This window comes from Brachycentrus maculatus, unplaced genomic scaffold (genome assembly GCF_059751285.1).
Source record: "Brachycentrus maculatus isolate JH-2025_06_01 unplaced genomic scaffold, ASM5975128v1 h1tg000284l, whole genome shotgun sequence".
NCBI lineage: Eukaryota > Metazoa > Arthropoda > Insecta > Trichoptera > Brachycentridae > Brachycentrus > Brachycentrus maculatus.
Genome location: NW_028281035.1, coordinates 176333 through 197611, shown reverse-complemented (window position 1 = coordinate 197611; position 21279 = coordinate 176333). Strand labels below are relative to the sequence as shown.

General features: G+C 32.2%; 4 protein-coding genes across 7 annotated transcripts; 2 read left to right on the top strand and 2 right to left on the bottom strand.

Moving 5' to 3' along the window:
• Positions 1-3873: 3873 nt before the first annotated feature.
• On the bottom strand, positions 3874-8422 carry FRG1 (FSHD region gene 1). Of its 3 annotated transcripts, none has more exons than XM_088267128.1 (5): positions 8181-8422; positions 7998-8104; positions 6673-7052; positions 4942-5140; positions 3874-4049 (listed from the first exon to the last, which is right to left on the bottom strand). In XM_088267128.1, the coding sequence occupies exons 2-5, from the start codon at positions 8054-8056 to the stop codon at positions 3902-3904; spliced, it is 786 nt and encodes a 261-aa protein (XP_088123254.1). In that variant the 5' UTR covers positions 8057-8104; positions 8181-8422; the 3' UTR covers positions 3874-3901. The 3 variants fall into 3 exon arrangements, with proteins under 3 accessions (XP_088123254.1, XP_088123253.1, XP_088123252.1); XM_088267127.1 differs by having other exon boundaries at positions 8247-8422; XM_088267126.1 differs by having other exon boundaries at positions 8374-8422.
• Positions 8423-8582: 160 nt separating this feature from the next.
• Positions 8583-11982, top strand: LOC148305160 (THAP domain-containing protein 1-like). The gene is made up of 3 exons (XM_088267129.1): positions 8583-8779; positions 9513-9696; positions 10406-11982. The coding sequence occupies exons 1-3, from the start codon at positions 8703-8705 to the stop codon at positions 10676-10678; spliced, it is 534 nt and encodes a 177-aa protein (XP_088123255.1). The 5' UTR covers positions 8583-8702; the 3' UTR covers positions 10679-11982.
• A 67-nt stretch (positions 11983-12049) lies between these two features.
• On the bottom strand, positions 12050-18549 carry LOC148305159 (uncharacterized). The gene is made up of 4 exons (XM_088267125.1): positions 18392-18549; positions 18035-18251; positions 15465-15581; positions 12050-14228 (listed from the first exon to the last, which is right to left on the bottom strand). Exons 1-4 carry the CDS (start codon positions 18460-18462, stop codon positions 13743-13745), a joined length of 891 nt encoding a protein of 296 aa, XP_088123251.1. The 5' UTR covers positions 18463-18549; the 3' UTR covers positions 12050-13742.
• Positions 15450-20649, top strand: LOC148305158 (uncharacterized). Of its 2 annotated transcripts, none has more exons than XM_088267124.1 (2): positions 15450-15552; positions 19141-20649. In XM_088267124.1, the coding sequence occupies exon 2, from the start codon at positions 19174-19176 to the stop codon at positions 20026-20028; it is 855 nt and encodes a 284-aa protein (XP_088123250.1). In that variant the 5' UTR covers positions 15450-15552; positions 19141-19173; the 3' UTR covers positions 20029-20649. The 2 variants fall into 2 exon arrangements, with proteins under 2 accessions (XP_088123250.1, XP_088123249.1); XM_088267123.1 differs by lacking the exon at positions 15450-15552 and adding an exon at positions 18845-18983.
• The last annotated feature ends 630 nt before the right edge of the window (positions 20650-21279 follow it).

Sequence of the window (21279 nt, the reverse complement as noted above, 5' to 3'; positions counted from 1 at the left end):
ACGATTTATAATTATTTTGTTCTGAAATTATGAAATTAAATTGAGTCAATTTAAGTAGTGTGGTGTTATTTGTTATTTGTTAGGTGACGTGACCTATCGTTTCGCATAAGTGGTGACCTTCATTGCTTTAGCTAATTAGATTGAACACGTAAGAGAGATATGGGTTAATTACATCGCGTGCGTGAAACTCCATCCAAAAATAGGCAATTATTTTTATCAGACTCAAAATAGCTAACTATCAGATACCTCGCCCTGTGAAATAATTTCAAACTGTAAAATATTACGCAACGATACTTAAAAGGTTAACTCACCGTTGTTATTATGAACTTAAATGACTGCCGATAACGTTCCTACTTTTTACTAAAAAAATAATTAAAATTTCAGAACAAAATTGGATTTGAAAATGACAATACATTTACATCTTTTACGTCTCAAAATAGATGGAGAAGAATATTGAAGTAAATCCCCACACCTCCATATTCTTCATCTTTGTTAAGTTGTCAAAAATGTAACCTTATTTAAATTTATTGGCATGCCTTGATAAATCAATTTCCTTTGAACGCGGTGAACTTACATAATGGTTTCGTATGCTGATTTGTATGCAAGAATAAATTATTATAATACAGCAGAGTCTCGATTATCCGACCCAAACCGGCCGCGGCAGGGTCGGATAAGTGAAAAAAATCGGATAACATGGAAAATGATAAAAACGACATTGAAATGTGTTAATTTTATATGTACATGTAACATAACTGAATGTAACGAACTAAAACATCAAAATGCACTTACGGCAAAGTAATAAAACATGTTTTACATTAGGTACATACTCACATACAATGTAGTGAACTACGAAACTAAACTTCAGCTTGGGTAAAAAAAAGTCCGTGATTGTCTTACGGGTAGGTCGGATAACCGAAGGTCGGATAACCGATACTCTACTGTGTTATAATAATATATTCTTGCATATTCCATATTCTTCATCATTTATGTTGAGATGTCAAAAATAATGTAATATTTGTAGTGTGTTTTGATTTTAAATTAATGAAGCGGAAAATGGTTGTACAGGGGCCGAGCTTTTGGAGCTTATTTGCCCTTTACCCGTCTATACACACAAAGCTAAAACGGATATTACAACCACAAGCTATTACACCAACTTCTCCCGCTGCGACTAATCAAAACATTTGTTCAGTAAACCTCCATTCTTCGGAAATTAAATCCTACTGTACTCGCTAATCCCACGAACCAACAAATACAAATCTCTTTTAACGTCAATCCGTCATTTTATGTCCTCGGCTTCCGGTTTATAAAATTACAATATGTGTACACGATGGTACCAATATTTTAGGAAGTCACAAAATGATATAAGCGCCTAGGTTTGGTATTACGTATAACATACTCGTAGTATAATACTAGGGCTTTTTTTAAAACATAAAAGGTCCTGGAACTCACTTCATATCAAGCTTTTTACTATTTATTTATTTTAGGTACATAAATAAATATTTTTTAAAAATATTTTTTGAATTATATGTATTGCGGCTCTTTTGGCATAGCCTAAATAAATAATACAATAAAGATTTTTTAAACTACTAAAATTTATAAAATTTTAAAAATAACCTCCAGAACAGAAGTCAAACCCCTTTACCACCACACTACGGAAGCGGACAAGAATAATAAAAACAAATTAAAATGAAATATTTCTACATTACTTTATACTTCTTTTGCCACGCACTGAAGTCGTGCACAGAACACCGCGTGAACTTGATAATATGAAGGTGATGATCAGTTCTGTGCTCTGGATACATGGATACAGGAATGGAATATATTTTATAGGATGCAGATGAACTTTACTGCTGCATATTAAAAAAATGGAGGAGGAATAGTAGGTAATATATGAGAGAATAATGTGAATAGCTAGAGTACTGTGTAATATATACGACGCCATTGAAGATTAGTAATTTTGAAGAACAATATATAAATCATGTCAAGAATAGACTAACTAACCATCAAGAACGCCACACCATTCTATCTTTGCAAACATTCTTCGCCTCTTCCACGTTCATGCATCTCCTGATACATACCCGCCGATTGTTTCGACCTGACCGCTTTCGAGTATTTGGCATATCTGATTGTGCCAAGTTTTAAGAATAGGGATGACGAAAAGTGCAATGTTTAAGCTTGAAAAATCGTCAAGTTGAACATTATGTCATAGTATTTTTTCTGTATTATCTGATAAAATAAAAATAATTTTCCAAAAAAAAAGAAAATACCCTACTTGAATTACGAGCTTAAGTCACAGAATGCATTAAACTCGTGGTATGTTTGAATTATCACTATGATGAAAAATTCCGGTGGTCCTAATTTCGTAGTCTTTCCTGTTAAAACAGCCACAACTCATTAAAAAAAACTGTTTCATCATTTTCGTAAATAGTCGCGTATATTTTATAACAACGTTTTCCATTGACCTCAAATATATTATTACTTTTTTAAAAATGTATAGAAAACGTTTTATATATTTTTACCTTCGTGTGGTTGAAGGTTGCATCATATTGCCATCTATTGTTGAAATATCCTTACATTTCATTTCAAATGAAACAAAATATATGGATTGGCGATTATAAATGCCAACAGATGGCAGTAAAGTAAAAACGAAACCATACACGTTATCATCCATATCCATGTGTTAAAATAATGAACGTAATATTGATGCTAAGAACTGTGCGTTTGAATATTTAACATTACTTCTAGACTTCTCTTTTCTAGCGACTTAGACAATTTGAAACCCATTTTCGATGAAACCAACTTTCAGGATTAGATCTCGGAATGAATGCAATCTTTTTATATGTGAAATCCTTCGTTTGTAAATTCCATTACACCTGAATTTTCTGCAGGTATATTTATTGTGGAATAAATCAACATTTTTCAGAGTTAACAATATTCTGTGTATGTCTAAATGTTTGTATGCTAATTGACCCTTCCTTTGAATATTATTATAATCCATAAAAAGAAATCAATCAGAAAAAAAAACATTGAATTGTATTTTGCTTAGTATACTTGTACCGAGTTGCCCAAGTTTTACATCTAAGAAATATTTTTCTTTTTGGAAATTTTAATACAATGAAATACATGTGAAATATATAAACCTATTAACCTCAAATTGACAATTAGTGCCTTATAATCGCATAGGGCAATTGTCCACTACCCGGAATTTGAGCGTCCGGCGTCCGGTTTTGAAAAATGAAAGCGACTACGACAGTTTAGCTTGATCGAATGTACGCGCAACGTATTCACGCACCGATTATGAGCATCGTTCCGAAAAAATATGGACAAAAGCACTTGCCAATCCAATCGTCGTTTTAAAACGCTAACTGACGTGCCGGACGGTAACATTCCGTGTAGTGGACAATCGCTCTAAATGTATGTTCTTCTGTGTGTCATGTCAGGTCCCCCTGGCGTCTACTATCACTTTAAAGTAATTTTCCTTGTCTTGAGCAGCTCTGAACAGCACCTCGACAGTTCTGATCCCCATCCAATTTTTTATATTCCAGATATATCTCCTAGCGGAGATCTTTTTATGACCACACCGCGTCGATATTCTATTTTGCCTTTTATGATAAGGTGCAATAGCTTGTACTTCTCTCCTCTAAGCACATGCCTCAGATAGGACATCTTTCGGACTTTGCAATCAGTTAGAAACTGTATTCCTGCTCTTGCTGTTTGGAGCACATTCACATTACTGACCATATCGGTCTATGGAATCCGTAGCATTCTACAATGTAGCCTCATTTCGATTGCTTCTAATACATTATGTTACCATTAAATGTTCACAAGAAAATGGTTAATACTTTCAAAAGAAAAGAAAAAAAACATGTTTAAAAAAAAATGTTTTATTAATTTATGCAAATTATTTACAATATCTATCAGCTTTCATTTTGCTTCTTCTATCCAATAAAGTTTCGTGAAGGTTTCCTTCATCCTGGGCTTTTTTCAAATCCTTTCGGTCGTCGGAATTAACTCGCAGCTTCTTATCTTGAAACTTCTGGAACTTCTTCCTAAAATAGTTAAAGCAAACATGAAAATTTTATAAAAAAGATAAAGCAAACATGAATATTTCGTAAAAAAAGATAAAGTCAACATGAATGACTTGTAAAATAGATCAGGCAAACATGAACATTTAAAAAATGTTGTGTAAAATATCATTTTTATCTTCGCAGTGTTGCCATGTTAATAGCATGAAGGCAAGGTGATCAGTCCTGCGCTTCAGGTTCTAGTAAAGAGTGATATGAAAAAATATAAGAGTGAAAAATCACATATATTTATTCTGACCTTAGAGAATTGGAACAGGGACCTCCAGCACACTAGCCAAACGGACTAACCCCTATATTTCAGAGGTGTACAAATACACTCATACGGACAACAATTCATCATTCATACCCTAATACGCACCCGATGATGCATAGGGCACTGCATCATATAAACGCAGAGTTATCTTGACCGTTAACACATGAAGGAAAGGTGATCAGCCCTCCGCTTTAAAAACCGGTCCAATTGAATAAATACCACAATGAAAAAATCACATATATTTAGCGAGTGTTTTTGTCTAGAATTTTCACTCATGAATTACATAAAATTATAGTAACTTTAAACATAAAGAGTAAATCACTCACGAGTAGGCATAGGCTATGAGACTTTAAAAGTTGAAGCCTGAGTAGGGTCATGATAAGCGGTGTTGCATAAGCCGTAGCTAGATTTCAGAGTTACTTGGACGTTAGGTAATTTAAAAAAAATCACTTATATTTATTTGACCTCCCCCTGGTAATCGAACCCGGGACATCCAGTACAGTAGCCGAGCGTGCTGACCATTACACTACGGAGGCAGATACTTAATTATTCAACTACGACTAAATAAAACTTCTGAATGCATATTTAAATATTTGAACGTACACATAGTTGATTTCAATTTCATCTATATTTCCTTGTTCTTCTACAGGAACAAGAGGCATGGTATCCACTTCTCGGCTGGCTAAAGACCTGATGGAACAATGTTCTTCCGGGGTAACTTTGTCTCTCACAGCAACCAGTGAATCCTCATCCAAGGTGACTGACATAAACTTTCCCAAAGAGCTTAAGATGGCCATTTTACCTGAAAAAACAATACATTACAATAATTTATAAATATCCTTCTAAAACACTTTACAATTATACTTCTACAATACTTTACGCTAGAACTAAGTCAATACGGATGTTCGATTATGGGCAGAATGGTGAATATTACAGTGTACCGCAGAACGGGGCTACTTGAACTTATGTGTTACTTGAGCCCAGTACAAAAAAAATATTTAGATCGATGTATCGATCGAAGTATCGTGACAATAAGTGTCACCTGTCAGGGAAACAATGAATCATGTCGATACGTTCATTATTGTAGACCAAATACAGATTTAATAAAAAAAAATTGTAGTGGGCTCAAGTAACACGTCAAAGTTCAAGTAGCCCCGTTCTACGGTACTTAAACCATTTCACAATAAAGCTCTATAACTTACATCTATTATCCATAAAATCATAAACCAACAGAACTTTTTAAAAAGAGATATTAATAACTGGATAATGGAGGTGGATATGAAATATATTGCGTCAATCGGCCATATCACCCAAGAGTGTATGATTCATGGAAAGGTAAAATGTAACAAATACTCATGAAATACATAGAATAGAATTTGTCTACAAAAAAACATCAATTGTAAAACAACTGATTTCAGATTTCCAGGATTCCACTATTATTATATTATTTGCGTACAATATTGATTTAGGTTTTATTTTGATAAATTATACTTTTTTATAAATCATGGTGTATGTTACGTTGTAAATAAATAACATGAATTATTAATAAAAGACAATTTTAGCGCGTAAGCTCAGTTGAAAAGACGTGTGGAGGATAGAGACGGGTGAAGTCTGACCATGAAGAACGCAAACCAATCGTCACACAGATTGTAACCCACAAAGAAAAAAAGATAATTGATAAGATAGGTGCTGTGGCGTGGTTGGGTAGACTCTCAACTGTAAAACTGGCATCGCGGGTTCGATTCCCGCCAATTTTAAAATAAATTTATTTTCTTTACAACATATTGAGTGTGAAGAAGAATATGGAAGTCTGGGCATTTACGGGGCTGACGACCGTTATAGGCTGGTTTAAGTGATGACTTTATACACGTGTAACATTCACCAATTCTACCCATTATTGACAACCACACTACTCAAATTCTTGGAAGTTCTATATACATGAACCAATTTTGAAACATTGTTCTTGAATCACTAGAAATTACTAGAAACATCTATATAATTTCTATATAATATATATAGAACTTCCAAGAATTTGAGCCAGCCAGCCTATGACGGTCAGCCAGCCTATGACCAGCCAGCCTATGACCAGCCAGCCTATGACCAGCCAGGCTTAAACCAGCCTATGACGGTCGTCAGCCCCACAAATGCCCAGACTTCGATATTCTTCTTCGTCTTTGATGAGATGTAAAAAATAATATGAAATTTATTTTCAATTGGTTTGAGTATGTGTGAGGTGTTTTTCACATATACCTTCCCTATCCTTACTTTTCTACCTGCAGGCAAGCCTTGGAGTCTTTGCGGGTTATTCCATTGAAGAAAAAAAAGGTAACTTACCATCTTCCCAAATTGGTTCCCATTGCTCCAACGCCCCTACAGCGTCTGCTCTTCCAGTCACCACTCCATCCACATTGACGCTCAAATACTTCCCGTATCCGGACTTCAGCGCCACTTTGGTTTCACCGACACCGAAAGCGGTGAATATCTCTTCAGGCGCTGGGCCGTCGCCCTCGTTGTGCGGGGCACCGAGGGTGAAGAGACCATTGTCCAGGGAAGTGATATAGGTCCTGTTTCCGAACTCTATGGCAATGTTGCCAGTGACATCTTCAAGCCGCTCCACTTTCCACCACCCGCCGTGAGTAGTAGTGTCAGGATTCTGAACGGGAGTTTCAGATTCCCGATCACGTTTAGATTTCTTATGTTTCCTTTTCTTTGACCTAAAACAACATTACACAATAAGCTGAATTTACAAATGCCATAAATTCACCCAAGCGTAGGGTTTACTCTAGTCCCTTATAAAAACTTTTTTTTTAAATGGAAAAAAGAAATATTTGTGATTTTATTTACAAAAATACTTCATTTTCATACTATTTCTGTGAGACTATGTGGCTCATTATTAGAAATAGGTATCAAATTGTGGTAGAGTGGGCTCGAACCGAGAAACTCTGACTCAAGAGTCCGCGACACTGACCACAACCCGACACATTCATTCATATTTTATATTATTTATTGATTCGGCATTAACTTTGTGGAATGACATGATTATTTTAATAAAAATTAAACACTTGAATAATCCACTTAATTGAGTTTTATTTTTATTTACGACTTGTTTCGAAAACGACAATTGTTTTCATCTTCTGAAAAATTATGAAAACAATTGTCGTTTTCGAAACAAGTCGTAAATAAAAATAAAACTCAATTAAGTGGATTATTCAAGTGTTTAATTTTAATTAAAACATTCTTATTTTGGTTTCTAGCCTATGCCACAAATCCAGCTCTCATTATGTTTTATCAACAGTGGTGGGATGTTAAATGGTAATGTTAACACATTATTGTCGGGCGAATCTAAAGGGTAATTAGTGCCAGAAGTCGGCATTTTTTACGTATTTTGAAATTTGTTCATAAATTGTCACACGTCAGAAAATATTTGATATATAATGATGAATGTTTCTGGGTAATATTCACCATACCCAGTAGCGTAAAACAGATGTTTTGTTGGATACATATATTTTTTATGGAAAATTTATTCATAAAATACAAATATATTTTATAGTTTTATAACACACTCTCATAGTTTATCAAATTTAAACAAAACTATTCCTTAAAAATATGTAGTCAGAAAAATAACAGAAGCAGTGTCAAACAATATATCCAATGCTTACTTTGATTCATGGCCCTTCAAAACCAATTTTCCTCTTTTTACAGTGTCATACTCTGACATTTTGAGTTATTTCCAAAATACAATATATTGTAGTTTATATCTGTAGATCTGCAAAAATATATATAATTATTAACAGGGATATTGTTGTTTTCCAATGGAAGTAGTTCGAAAATGTTTAAATAACCGTCAAAGTACTCTTGAGGTTAGTGTTTGTAAAGATGCTTGCAAATTTCAAGCACACATTACTAACAATATATTAAAGCTTGTCATTAAGACATGAGGTTGGTTGTTCAGTGGATATTAGGCAAATACGAACTTTCTGCTTTAGAAAGATAAAACCAAGAGATAAGTTGAAAATAAATCAAAACAAACTTCACCAAAAAATAGCAGAAAGCTCCAAACAATAACATAAACTGTATAAACTATAAATCTCTCATTATGTAGAAAATGACAGGTGATAGAATAAGCATAGCGTTCGGAAACTAAATACGATCTTTTAGCGAGTGAGAAATACACACTTTTTTTAAAATAGTCTATGGCATATATTTTTGACGACTGACAGCACACAACAAATGTTTGACGTTTTGACTTGTTTTTCTGTTTTGACAGCAGAAAACTGATAACTATTTGAGTCGTTGAGTATATTATATTTGATCATACGGTTTGTGTCAAATGATAAAAATCACCTCTTTACCTGCGAATTACAATGGTATCTTGCTCTGTGACTTCATGTGAAAATACATCAACGGTGGTAAAGCACAAGAATGGTGTGTCATTTCACAGGTGAGTAAATTGAGTAGGTAGAAAAGAGTTTAATCATTTTACCAACGATAATCGGTCATTATTATTCTTTGTTTTCTGGGATATGTTTTTCCTTATTGAGGATTATTTAAACAATATATGATAAGATTATTGACTCTGTTATAGGATATTTTGAATTGTTCTGGGGTGGTATTACAAACAAGTTAACTATCCAGTGTTGATAAATTGAACTTTCTTGTACTTTATTTCTGACTGTTGACCATTTTAAAATAGGACATTCAGTATCGTCAGGATGAGATTGCCTTAAAAAATCCTATTTATTTTTTGGCAAATAGAAAAAATATACTACACCGCATATCGCTCATTTGGTGCAACAATGGCGTAGTGACATGTTTTTAAAACAAGTTAAATATGTCAAAATACGTGGAAAAACTATTTACATCGGGAGAAACATCGACAGAATTGATTTTCTGGTGAAATGCTGCGAGATGGCGCGAGTGTCATTGTAGAATTGAGTAAAATAGCACCATTTCTGTTGCTATGACATCTCCTGTTATATTTCCATAAGTCTAATTACGCCGTTGTTGCACTAAATGAGCGATATATAAAAGGTTGGTAATTGAGGCCTTAGTTTGTTAAATACATTTTTTATCTTGGCTCGAATAAACAGTAATAAAAAATCCTCAAAAGAGATGTAAAATTTAAATATTTGTATTTATGTTTTATCTATTTACTTTTGTCTTTTTCGTTTCAGATTTCCTAGAGATATTTCACAAAGATTGGCTTGGCTGAAAGGAATAAACAGAAGAGATTGGAAACCAAGTAAATTTAGCGTTATTTGTTCTGAACATTTTGACGAGTCCTGTTTTAAACTTACTCCCACTGGTCTTAAGATATTGAAGAAATATGCAGTGCCATTCATTCCACCTGATGAAAATGTAAATGTTTATTTTTATTCCATAATATTTATTCTCTGTACCATATACATACATAGATTTTTTATTTTATTTTTACCAAGTAAATATCACTATTTCTTAAAATCTATTGTGACACGTGTTTCCATGCATTCTGCGGTATCTTTCATCATTTTCAAACACTGTACTGTTTGAAAATGATGCGGAAAACATCGAAACATGTCGATCACTCCTTTCAAGAACGTCATAAATCAAAAATCGTCAATTTTCAGTTGTGCATGTTTTCGGAATGCCCAGAAAATGTACTATATCCCAGCAAAAGAGGTATATTTTTAACTTAATATTTACCCGCTACAGGGCAGAAAATGTTGTTTTTGCATTTTGAAGAAAATGTATTGTTTAATTATTTTTTTAAATATACTAAATATGTTTCAAATGGAGAAAAACCTTAAGGTTTTACCTAAAAAGATCTGTTGCACAGTAAGAAGTTCAATAAGTGGCATGATATTTATTATTAATAGATTGTGTTACATTTTTAAACTTTAAAAACGTTCTCCTGAAAAATCAAGTTTTTTGATTTATGACGTTCTTGAAAGGAGTGAGCGATGTGTCACAATAGATTTAAGGAAATAGTGGTATTTACTTAGCAAAACTTAAATTAAAAATTGATAGATTTTACCACAAAGTAACTGCTGAATTAGATTTTTTAACTTGTGATATTTTTACATTTTAGGAAAACACGGTCGATATTGATATGTCTAACGATGAAGCGTTTGGATCGGACGTTGATGATTTTATAACAAATTATGCTATCCGTGAACGAAACCTTCAGAGCAAAATAAAAGCTCTAGAAGAAATTTGTGCAGAATTAAAGAAAAAGGTTAAAAACTTAACGCAAACTAAACGACGGTACCAAAGAACTTGCGTATGCAGTAAACGAGTGATTTTAAAAAAAGAAGCAAAAGAAACTAAAACAAAGAGTAATAAATACGAGTATTTTGATTAAAATTTTCTAGAATTTAGAGGATATTTCTCAAATTTCATCCCCTCAAGGAAAACACCTTTATGTTAGGAGTGTGAATGACCCTGTCGATAGTAGTCAAGACCCAGTTTTTGATATTTCAATGATGTTCGCATGAAAATATTTTATGAACTTTTTTCTTATTTGGCAAAAATGTGATGAAAATTAAATGCTAGTACAAACTCACCATTTTCAATGCCAGGATTATTAAAAAGAATTTCAATAAAATGACTCATAAGAAATTAATTAAAAATCTTGTGAAGATTGGAAATTATTTTAATTTTATTTTAGCACAATATCCGATATGGATTTATTAAATCATTGACTCATATTCAATCATTCTATGAGGCAATTTTGTGTGGAGGGAACCTGGAGGATTTCCTGCTTCTGAATGCATCAATCACTAAATCTTGGAAAATAATACTGCCAATCCGATATTTTGTGCTATTGTTATAATTTGTATTGAGAATATTGATGTGATGTGATTACTTATGACCATACGATAAATAAATGTGGCAATTTGACAAGAATTAATTAATGATAACAATTGATTCACATGAAAATGTGCAATAATATAAAATGCACACTTATGCTCTCTGAATGATATAATAATATAAAATGCACACGATGCACAGAAACCAACGTAATTTTGAAGGATTGAGAAATTCATTCCACAGATTACGCAAGGACCAATGTGATTATGTATAGGTTTTGGACCACAGTGCAAAAGTTTTCAGCCAATTTTGATACTTATTTGAAAATACAGTCCCAAGTTGAATATGTTAAATATAATTTACTTTATTTCCAAGAAATAAATAAATAGCTATTAAAACGATGAGATTGATTTTATTTCTACTGTAAGATTGCACATTTTGTATGTTTCAAGTGTTGAACTACAAATAGATATATATCTTCTTTTTTTTTTTTCTGGTTCACTCCACTCCACTCCTAAGTGGAGCATATGACAAATATAAGAGGTCTCCAAGTGAATATCACGCGCCATCTCATTTGCTTCCTTCCAGGTCAGTCCAGCATCCCGAAGTTCCGAGTATAGTCGGTGAATTGTCTTAAGCATTCTTCTGAGGCGCTGGAATTCTCGGGGTAGGAAAAAGAGACATGAGGTGTTAATGGTCACAGGTTGCATATCTAATATTTATTTAATATTACCCTGGACTGGTAATAATAATATCACCTTTCCTGAATGTGTAAAAGATCAAGAAAACACTGGGTTTATATGATGTAGTGCCCTATGCACTATCGGGTGCTTATAAGGGTTTGAAGAAAAAAAAGCCATATTTATGAGATTTTTATAAATTGTCCATAGAAGCGTCATTCTCATGAAACTAGTTGTGTAAATTGAATAAAGAGTTTATTTTGTATGTTAAAAGCATAAGCATTAATGAATGATAAGGATGATTAATGAATGAATGAATGATCGATTATTATGATTGCCCATTAATGAATGAATGATAAAGAGTTTATCAGAGATCTGATAACACACTAAGGACGGTTTTTTACGCCTGTGGACTGCTGGTGACGGGATGTGATAATTGTGCGCATATAGTACAGACCTTAACAAAGAGATTGGTACATAATATTTGTTACAACTAATGGTACTGGAACTTGATGATGAGGAAGACGGAAAAGCACAATCAGAAACAAATATTTATTTTGGCAAATTATGAGGGTGATTCTGAGAAATTGGTTTCGTTAATTCTTAGAAATAAGATGCATACAATAATACAAAAAGATTTTAATCACCCCTGAAATATAAGACAATGTCTATCCACTGCCTAGGCCAAGTTGTGTTCTCAGTATCGAAATGAAAATAATATATAAAATAATACATTTGGTTAAATCCGAGAAGGCACATGTGTGAGCTATGAAGGAAAGAACATGTCACAACTCGTGTAAAGAAATCCATAAAATATGTGAATATCTCCAAGAATCTGTAAAGATGATAAACGATTGCTCCATATATTAAACAAAACTACGCAGCTGAATGATAGACACTGGGAAACGGGATTATTTTGGAAGGAGGAAAATAATTTTCTGCCCGATAATTTGCAGATGTCTATAGATAGACTTATTACTTTGGAAAAACAGATGTAGCTAGTAAACAGATGTAACAGATGAAATTTATAACTATCTCTTTCAACCATGTCGAAAGAAAACATAAAAAAGGTTGATTGAAAATGCGTCTGTCTTTGTCTGTTATCCACAGTGCCTTGAATCTCTGCGGTAATTTATTTACTAGCAAAGATAATAGCTCTGGATTTAACGATCTTAGTAAAACTAAATTTTTTTACTTTGCAGCAAAATTTAATAATAGTATCAGACCCGGCCTTTTCCTCTAATTTATTCAAATTCAGTATTTCAAATAATGTGCTCTCTGTCACCGAAAATGTTATCTTATGTTGTTACTATTTCGTACACATTACTCGGCGACATCAGTAGTGATGACACAGCTTCGCGAGCTTCCCCTTTAAAGATTCTGCAGATGGCACAAGTTTTCTTCGTTAGATAGATATTTTATAGATTGAGGTTGTATTGTTAAAAATCCCTTTATATACTATCCATTCCATTGGATTTCCGGTAAATATCGGTAGATCAGACGATAACCTTGGCCCAGGCGACTAAAATGACAATGCCTTACCTATATACAATTTAGTGAGACGATCTTCATTGATATGAAGCTTTGGAATATTGGGTGATGACTGCAGCTTGTAATGTGTTGGCTGAGGTGGGCAGCACTGCTCTGGAAGTTGGAAAGACGGTATCCATGGCTGCCCAGATGGCGGCAGCAGAGATTGCGGCCCCAAGGGTGGCATCACATATTGCGTTCCCAACGGCGGCAATACAGATTGCGGCCCCAACAGCGGCATTACAGGTTGCTATCCCAACGGTGGCAGCACAGATTGGCAGCAACAGGAAAGGTAAAAATACCCTTCCCGTCCTTAAGCATCAATCGACCAAACGGGTAGAAATACCTTTGCCATCCATAGTGTGTCAAGTTATATAAGCATATAAAAAAGTAAAACTAGCAAATTTATTGATTAGATGTATATTTGTCATTTATACATTGCTTAGTGCTTGGTTTCCTTAATAATGATCTGAAATGGGGTAATTGTAGGTAATTCCTAACAAACTTGTATGCAGTTGGAGAGTATAAATATAATTTAATAGAAAACTTCTTCATGGCGTCACTATATCGTCTCTGTTTTGGTTTCACTTTGTTATTTTTGTATTGATGTCTGAAAAGTTCTGCAGAAAATCCATTGAAATTCTCCTTGAGCACATGTTTTATTTTGTCAGATCTCTTATTCTCACTTTTGAGTTTACAAATAAGCTTTCTCATTTTTAACATTTTTTCATTTCGCCTTTTTAATTTTTGTTGGAGTAGTTTGACTTTTCGACGCCATGATTCTTTGGTTACCAATAAGTCAGGAATATCAAACAGTATTGTTTGGGTAGACATTGTTTTAACATCCAGCTTGCATCCCTTTCCTTGGCTTTGTAAGACTTGTAATGATTCCTAAAATATGATAAAGTTGAAGTTAGTAGGGTTAAAGTCAGTAAATCACAGTAAAAATATTAATTATGTAAAAAATTATAGTATAGAATACAGAAATTTTTTTAAAATTTTTTCTTTATTTTAAATTCTTTTGCAACATAATATAAAATGCAAATACAAAAAATTTATATAAAATATAAATACAAAAAAAGATCCCACAAAGGCATTGCCTGTGTGTGGGTATACAATATAATTTAGGTCATAGTAAAGAGCACTGGCAAGAATACAATAGATATTATAAGATGCAGAACTAGAATAATAGTGTTTATATAAAATACAAAATACTTGACAAATAGAAAACAATAATAAAATTTAAAAAAACTAAAAAATAAATTTAAAATCTTAAAAAATAAAAAAGGTGAAAACGTAAAAAGTTAAGTAAAATGATGATACGTCAACAAGAAAAAAGAGCTTAAACTTCCTGAAATAATTGGTTGGAAGGAAAAGATGAAGTTCTTTTAAGCATGATTTTAATAATTAGTTTTTAAAATAATAATAAATATTTTAATGCATGCTATTCTTCTTCTTTTAACCCTTAACCGCACCCTATGGTGTATAGAGCACTACATCATATTGACACAGCGTTATATTGATTGTTACTGACATGAACGCAAGGTAATCACTCCTGCGCTTTAGTGAACAGTCCAGGGTAGTATTAAATAAATATTACGGTGTAAAATCCAACATTTATTTTCATCCCTCCCTTGGAAGTCTGCATAGGGGGAGCAAATCTCAGGAGAAAAAAAACAGTTGAACATAAATTAGTATTTATGTAAAAGCCCTTTAATATAATTCAAAATACCCTTTAATCTCTTTGTTCTTTATTTTTTTTTATTTTATAATTTTCTTTTAATAAAAAAGGGAAATATTTGTATTTTTATTATTTACACCAATATTTAAATTTCTCTGAGCCTAAGCAGCTCATTATTAGAAATAGGTATCAAATTATGGTAGAGTGGGTTCGAACCGAGAAACTCTGACTTAAGAGTTCGCGACATTAACCACGGGACCACAACCCGACTATTGACATGAAAAATATTAATTAAAACAAGAATGTTGCTAAACGGAAGTTTAACCATGGTGGTATTTAATAGCCTTGTGAGTTTATAAAAAAAATATATATATTTATATGAGAAGTAGGTATTTCAAATTTGTGACAATTATCAAAATCGACTCGAGATGAAAAAATTGTCTAACCTTTCTTTTCTCTCCGGGACTTGCCTCGAGCATGTCGTGTTTGAGATTTTCGGATTCTGTCGATATTATTTTATTGCAGTAACGATGGGTGAGTCTTGATTCTGTTATAACATTATCCTGAAATAACATTTAGGAGTAATTATTTTGTGCATTATTAACCCTAGATTACAGGACATTTCGCTCACTCCTTTCAAGAACGTCATAAATCAAAAATCGTCAATTTTCAGTTGTGCATGTTTTCGGAATGCCCAGAAAATGTACAATATCCCAGCAAAAGAGGCATATTTTTAACTTAATATTTACCCGCTACAGGGCAGAAAATGTTCTTTTGCACTTTGAAGAAAAGGTATTGTTTGATTATTTTTTTTAAATATACTAAATATTTTTCAAATTGAGAAAAAACCTTCAGGTTTTGCCTAAAAAGATCTGTTGCACAGTAAAAAGTTCAATAAGTGGCTTGATATTTATTTTTAATACATTGTGTTATATTTTTAAACTTTAAAAACGTTCTCCTGAAAAATCAAGTTTTTTGATTTATGACGTTCTTGAAAGGAGTGAGCGATGTGTGAAATTTATGACAAACATACAATTTGTGGGGAGCACGAGGCAACACATGTACAGAATGAAGTGATAACAAACATGTATCTTAGTTTTTTACCAGTATTTTATGTTTGAATTTTATATAAAGTTCTCAAAAAACATGTTGCATTTATTTTAAATTTTGTAGTAAACATTTTTCATAAAATCTAGTGAGTCTTGATTCTGTTATAATATTATCCTGAAATAACATCTAGGAATAATTATTTTGTGCATTATTAACCCTAGATTACAGGACATTTGTGAAATTTATGACAAACATACAATTTGTGGGGAACACGAGGTAACACATGTACAAAATCTAGTGATAAAAACATGTATTTTAGTTTTTACATGCATTTTATGTTCGTATTTTATATAGAGTTCTCGAAAAACATGTTGCATTTATTTTAAATTTTGTAGTAAACATTTTTGATAAAATCTAGTGAGTCTTGATTCTGTTATAATATTATCCTGAAATAACATCTAGGAATAATTATTTTGTGCATTATTAACCCAAGATTACAGGACATTTGTGAAATTTATGACAAACATACAATTTGTGGGGAACACGAGGTAACACATGTACAAAATCTAGTGATAAAAACATGTATTTTAGTTTTTACATGCATTTTATGTTCGTATTTTATATAGAGTTCTCGAAAAACATGTTGCATTTATTTTTAAATTTTGTAGTAAACATTTTTGATAAAATATAGTGAGTCTTGATTCTGTTATAATATTATCCTGAAATAACATCTAGGAATAATTATTTTGTGCATTATTAACCCTAGATTACAGGACATTTGTGAAATTTATGACAAACATACAATTTGTAGGGAACACGAGGCAACACATGTACAAAATCTAGTGATAAAAACATGTATCTTAGTTTTTACATGCATTTTATGTTCGTATTTTATATAGAGTTCTCGAAAAACATGTTGCATTTATTTTAAAATTTTGTAGTAAACATTTTTGATAAAATATAGTGAGTCTTGATTCTGTTATAATATTATCCTGAAATAGCATGTAATAATTATTTTGTGCATTATTAACCCTAGATTACAGGACATTTGTAAAATTTATGACAAACATACAATTTGTGGGGAACACGAGGTAACACATGTACAAAATCCAGTGATAAAAAAATGTATCTTAGTTTTTACATGCATTTTATGTTCGTATTTTATATAGAGTTCTCGAAAAACATGTTGCATTTATTTAAAAATTTTGTAGTAAACATTTTTGATAAAATATAGTGAGTCTTGATTCTTTTATAATATTATCCTGAAATAACATCCAGGAATAATTATTTTGTGCATTATTAACCCTAGATTACAGGACATTTGTGAAATTTATGACAAACATACAATTTGTGGGGAGCACGAGGCAACACGTGTAAAGAATGTAGTCATAACAAACATGTTTCTTAGTTTTTACATCTATTTTATGTTCGTATTTTATAAAGAGTTCTCGAAAAACATGTTGCATTTATTTTTAAATGTTTGTAGTCAACATTTTTGATAAAATATAGTTTTTTCTTATGGTCGTACATTTTACGATAGTCCCATATTAAGGTAGATGGAAACGAGTACTGTAGTCTAGGGTTAACATAAATATTAGCTTGTAAGAATGAGAAACAGGTGAAGAATACGGCTGTCCAAATTTAAAACACAGTAAGGGATATTTTTTTGTAGTAGTTTTTTTTTGCATTTTTGGACTAAGTAGAGTCTACTTAGTCTATAAATACAAAAAAAACTACTACAAAAAAATGTCCCTTACTGTGTTTTAAATTTGGACAGCCGCATAGTGATAGCGAGATGATCTGTAGAAAAAAACTAAAAACACATTTATTTGCTTATCTTCCGCAATTCATTCACAGTGAAGCGCCCTTGAGGAAGTATTTTACGGAAATGGCGCTTTATAAATTATCTAAATATATTATTTTTATTAAGAATAGTTTCAATAAATAATATACAGTAATACAATACCTCTTTAATGCTATTTGAATTCATTCCTGCAATTATCAGTTTACTTGGAAATGCATTCGGTTTAAGTAGCGTTTTTTTCCCCGGTACATCAGAATTATAATAGTCATCCTCAACAAAATGAGCACTGCATATTCGGGAGTGTGTTTTTGGGGTAAAGTCTTTTAGTGCTAAGGCTTTTAACCATTTTCCAAGTAACTTGCTATTAGTTAGAGGAAATCTGTAAAAAAAATACAATAGTGCTTCATTTATTAAGCGGGTAATTTAAACAATGTTGCTCTTCATTCATTCGTGTCAAGTGGGTATTTCGAAAATTTATTAAATATTATTGGTGTATTTCAAAATTATTATTTATATAACCTATGAAAACGTAAATCAGTTAGCGGTCTCCAGTCGTTAGAACAACCTCGTACGCAGCAACAAACAACCATACTTAAACAATATTTTTCGTAAAATTTTAACGTTTTTAATTTAAACGTCAACTTGACGTTTCTCTCATAGAAAATTATAGAATGGCAACTGTGGCAACTACTAAAGGAACAAACACACGATTTGGTAGCAAACGCACACGCATTATTCGCTTTCGTAATGTTAATTTATTTCCATATATTAGATTCCAAGGATTCCGTGGAATCCTAAAAGAAATCTTCTTTCATTTTCATAAATATTTTTTTTAATGCAGAGCATATTTTACCTGGTATAATTCATGAAAAATAATGGCCGAAGTCGAATACAACAAATCCGAAAGCGCACAAATTTTTGTGCTTGCAGACATATATGACTGAGTCTATAAAAAAAATATATATTGTCTACGAATCTTTGTTGTCATTCTGTTTTGACAGGTCACAATAAAAGCATAGTATTGTTATTCAAAAATTTAAATCCTTGGTTCTTTTTATCAATTGAATACCTCCTTATTTAATATTTAATGGACAATTCTCCCTTGAATGCGGTAATTTTCTTAATCAAATTATTATTTGTTACGATGTATAATATGTAATTGAATTAACCATATTGTCCTTGCTAAAAATACTGCGTTTTAATTTATTTTGTTTCTTAACTTATTTGACAATTTATATGTTATATCTATATTCGCGTTATTTTTTCAGGCACATCAACAACACAGGCGAGCTGAAGCTAGTATGAGATATCGCCGTTATGATGAAGCAATTGAATGTCACGAAAAAGCCGCTCAGTATTTGAAAGAAGCTTTAAATCTAACGACATCACTCAAGGCTATTGAATCCATCAATCTTCAGTGCGAATACCATAAAAAGCAAAAGGAATTAGCAGTTTTCAAGAAAGAGCAGTACGAGAACCTGAAGAAGAATATTGAAAAGCAGAAGCAGAGAATGTCTGCGAAGACTAACCAAACCGATTCGAAGGATATGAACACTGGCAGCTTGCAAACTGCTATCCACAAAACAATGGACGAAGCTGATTCTATTTTAGAGCTTTTAGTCAAAAGGAATGCTAAGAATGATGAGTTGGTAGATAATGATTGCATCGACAATGGAGTGGTGCAGTGTCATTTGAGCGACACGTTGCTTGTGTCGGGGCTTAAAGAGCCTAAAAACGACAATGTTGTCATTGAGGAGTTACAGGTTGTCAACCAGCAACTGAGGAAGTTCGTCAACCAGCTTCTAACGCAGCTCGAAACCAGCAATCAGGAAGTCTTGTCGCTGAAAAATAAGGTGGCGAGTTTGGAGAGCGAGAGAAACAAGCTGTTGGATTTGCAGCACAACTCTCAGCCCAGTCCGCAGCTGATTCCGATGCCCACTACTCCCGTAGAAGTAATCAGTGACTCCTTGGAAGACGACTCATCTCCGTTTATCTTCTCTCCTTGCAGCGATCTCAGCCCCGGGATAGGCGAGGACCGTGAACTTCCAGCGTTACCGCCTCTGGAAATGCCGGACTTCGATTTTGAATCTTTAATCGGACAGTTCAAACAGAAGTCTGAAATTTCACAGGAAGCACAGAGTCTTTTTAGAAAGTAATGTTCTGTATTCTAATTCTCAGATCAATCATGATTTTAATGTAATTTTCATTAGTATAAATTGAAATTAATTTTAATGTTTTTATTATTAAATTGATTTTTGTAATGCCCAATATACACACAAATGATTTTCAGACTATTCCGTCATCTCTGACTTCCGGTATTGGTCAAGTCCTATCTCTCTATCTCGATGTTTACTTTTTATTTGCGTTCATAATTGATGTTATAATCTTACAGTGTGAATCTAACAAACATAAAAATTAAACTTAATATACTTACAGAGATTAGATTTTACCCGCTCTGAGAAACATAGATAAACTGGATAGTCTGCCATATGCATTTGCAAAAACATTTGCCTGTGTATAGAAGCAATAAGGAATGATTGTAACTTCCAATTTTAAAATATTTTAATTTGATTGACTTATGTTTAATTTTCAGAATGATAATTTTTATGTTGACAATAATAATACATTATTTTTTCAGGATTTTTAATTATAGTAAATGAAGTATTCTTTTTAGATTATGGTGACCAATATTGTATTAGCTTAGGTATTCCATGTAATTGTATTAATTTTGAATCATGTATTGTTGATTATTGAAAAATAAAGGAACTTGAACAATATTTTTGTTTATTTAAATATTTTTTTTAAATTCCTCCAGACTTGCTTAGTTTATCATCTAAGTTATAATTAATATTGGTTTTATTACAATTTACTACATTTTTTCCTGAGGTAAATATCTTCTTCTTCTTCTTTTTAATGGCTTTTCACCCATCTTGGGTGTTTTAGCCAGTGTCGAGTTATTCTGAGGTAAATATATGACAATGAAACAAAAAAAATCAACCGCTTTTTTACTGCCATCTGCACAATATTTTGCGAAGAAATACGGTAAAGGTAGAAATCCTTACTCAATATTTTCATTACTTTGTGGTTTGACACATAGAGGACGCTAAGCTGTCTAAAATAAAGTAGATAAGTATAATAAAATAAATTTGAATTTTTTATTTAGTAAAATAAATGGATTTAATATTATTCATTCTTTTAAATGAAATTTCATTTGATTTTTTAATGCTAAAAGGTCGTTAAATTAGTTCTACTTCTTTTGAAAAATTCTTGAAGTATTTTACTTTATTTTTTTCATTTCAATAATAAAATTAAAATATAGTGCAAAAAAATAAATGTTTTACTAAAATAGTTGAAAAAACCCACAAAGGCATGGCCTGTGTGTGGGTATACATTTTATTTTAAGTTAC

Bases quoted from the DNA above. Each gene is read 5' to 3' on its own strand.
- FRG1 (XM_088267128.1), bottom strand. From the start codon at position 8,056: ATGTCAGAGTATGACACTGTAAAAAGAGGAAAATTGGTTTTGAAGGGC. The intron at 5,141-6,672 runs GTAAGTTACCTT...TTGTTTTTTCAG, and splicing joins GGAACCAATTTGGGAAGATG to GTAAAATGGCCATCTTAAGC. The intron at 4,050-4,941 runs GTACGTTCAAAT...TAACTATTTTAG, and splicing joins GAAATTGAAATCAACTATGT to GAAGAAGTTCCAGAAGTTTC.
- LOC148305160 (XM_088267129.1), top strand. From the start codon at position 8,703: ATGGTATCTTGCTCTGTGACTTCATGTGAAAATACATCAACGGTGGTA. The intron at 8,780-9,512 runs GTGAGTAAATTG...TTTTCGTTTCAG, and splicing joins AATGGTGTGTCATTTCACAG to ATTTCCTAGAGATATTTCAC. The intron at 9,697-10,405 runs GTAAATGTTTAT...TTTACATTTTAG, and splicing joins TCATTCCACCTGATGAAAAT to GAAAACACGGTCGATATTGA.
- LOC148305159 (XM_088267125.1), bottom strand. From the start codon at position 18,462: ATGGTTGTTTGTTGCTGCGTACGAGGTTGTTCTAACGACTGGAGACCG. The intron at 18,252-18,391 runs GTTATATAAATA...TTTTTTTTACAG, and splicing joins ACTGATTTACGTTTTCATAG to ATTTCCTCTAACTAATAGCA. The intron at 14,229-15,464 runs GTTAGACAATTT...ATCATATTTTAG, and splicing joins GTCCCGGAGAGAAAAGAAAG to GAATCATTACAAGTCTTACA.
- LOC148305158 (XM_088267123.1), top strand. From the start codon at position 18,960: ATGGACAATTCTCCCTTGAATGCG. The intron at 18,984-19,140 runs GTAATTTTCTTA...TTATTTTTTCAG, and splicing joins ACAATTCTCCCTTGAATGCG to GCACATCAACAACACAGGCG.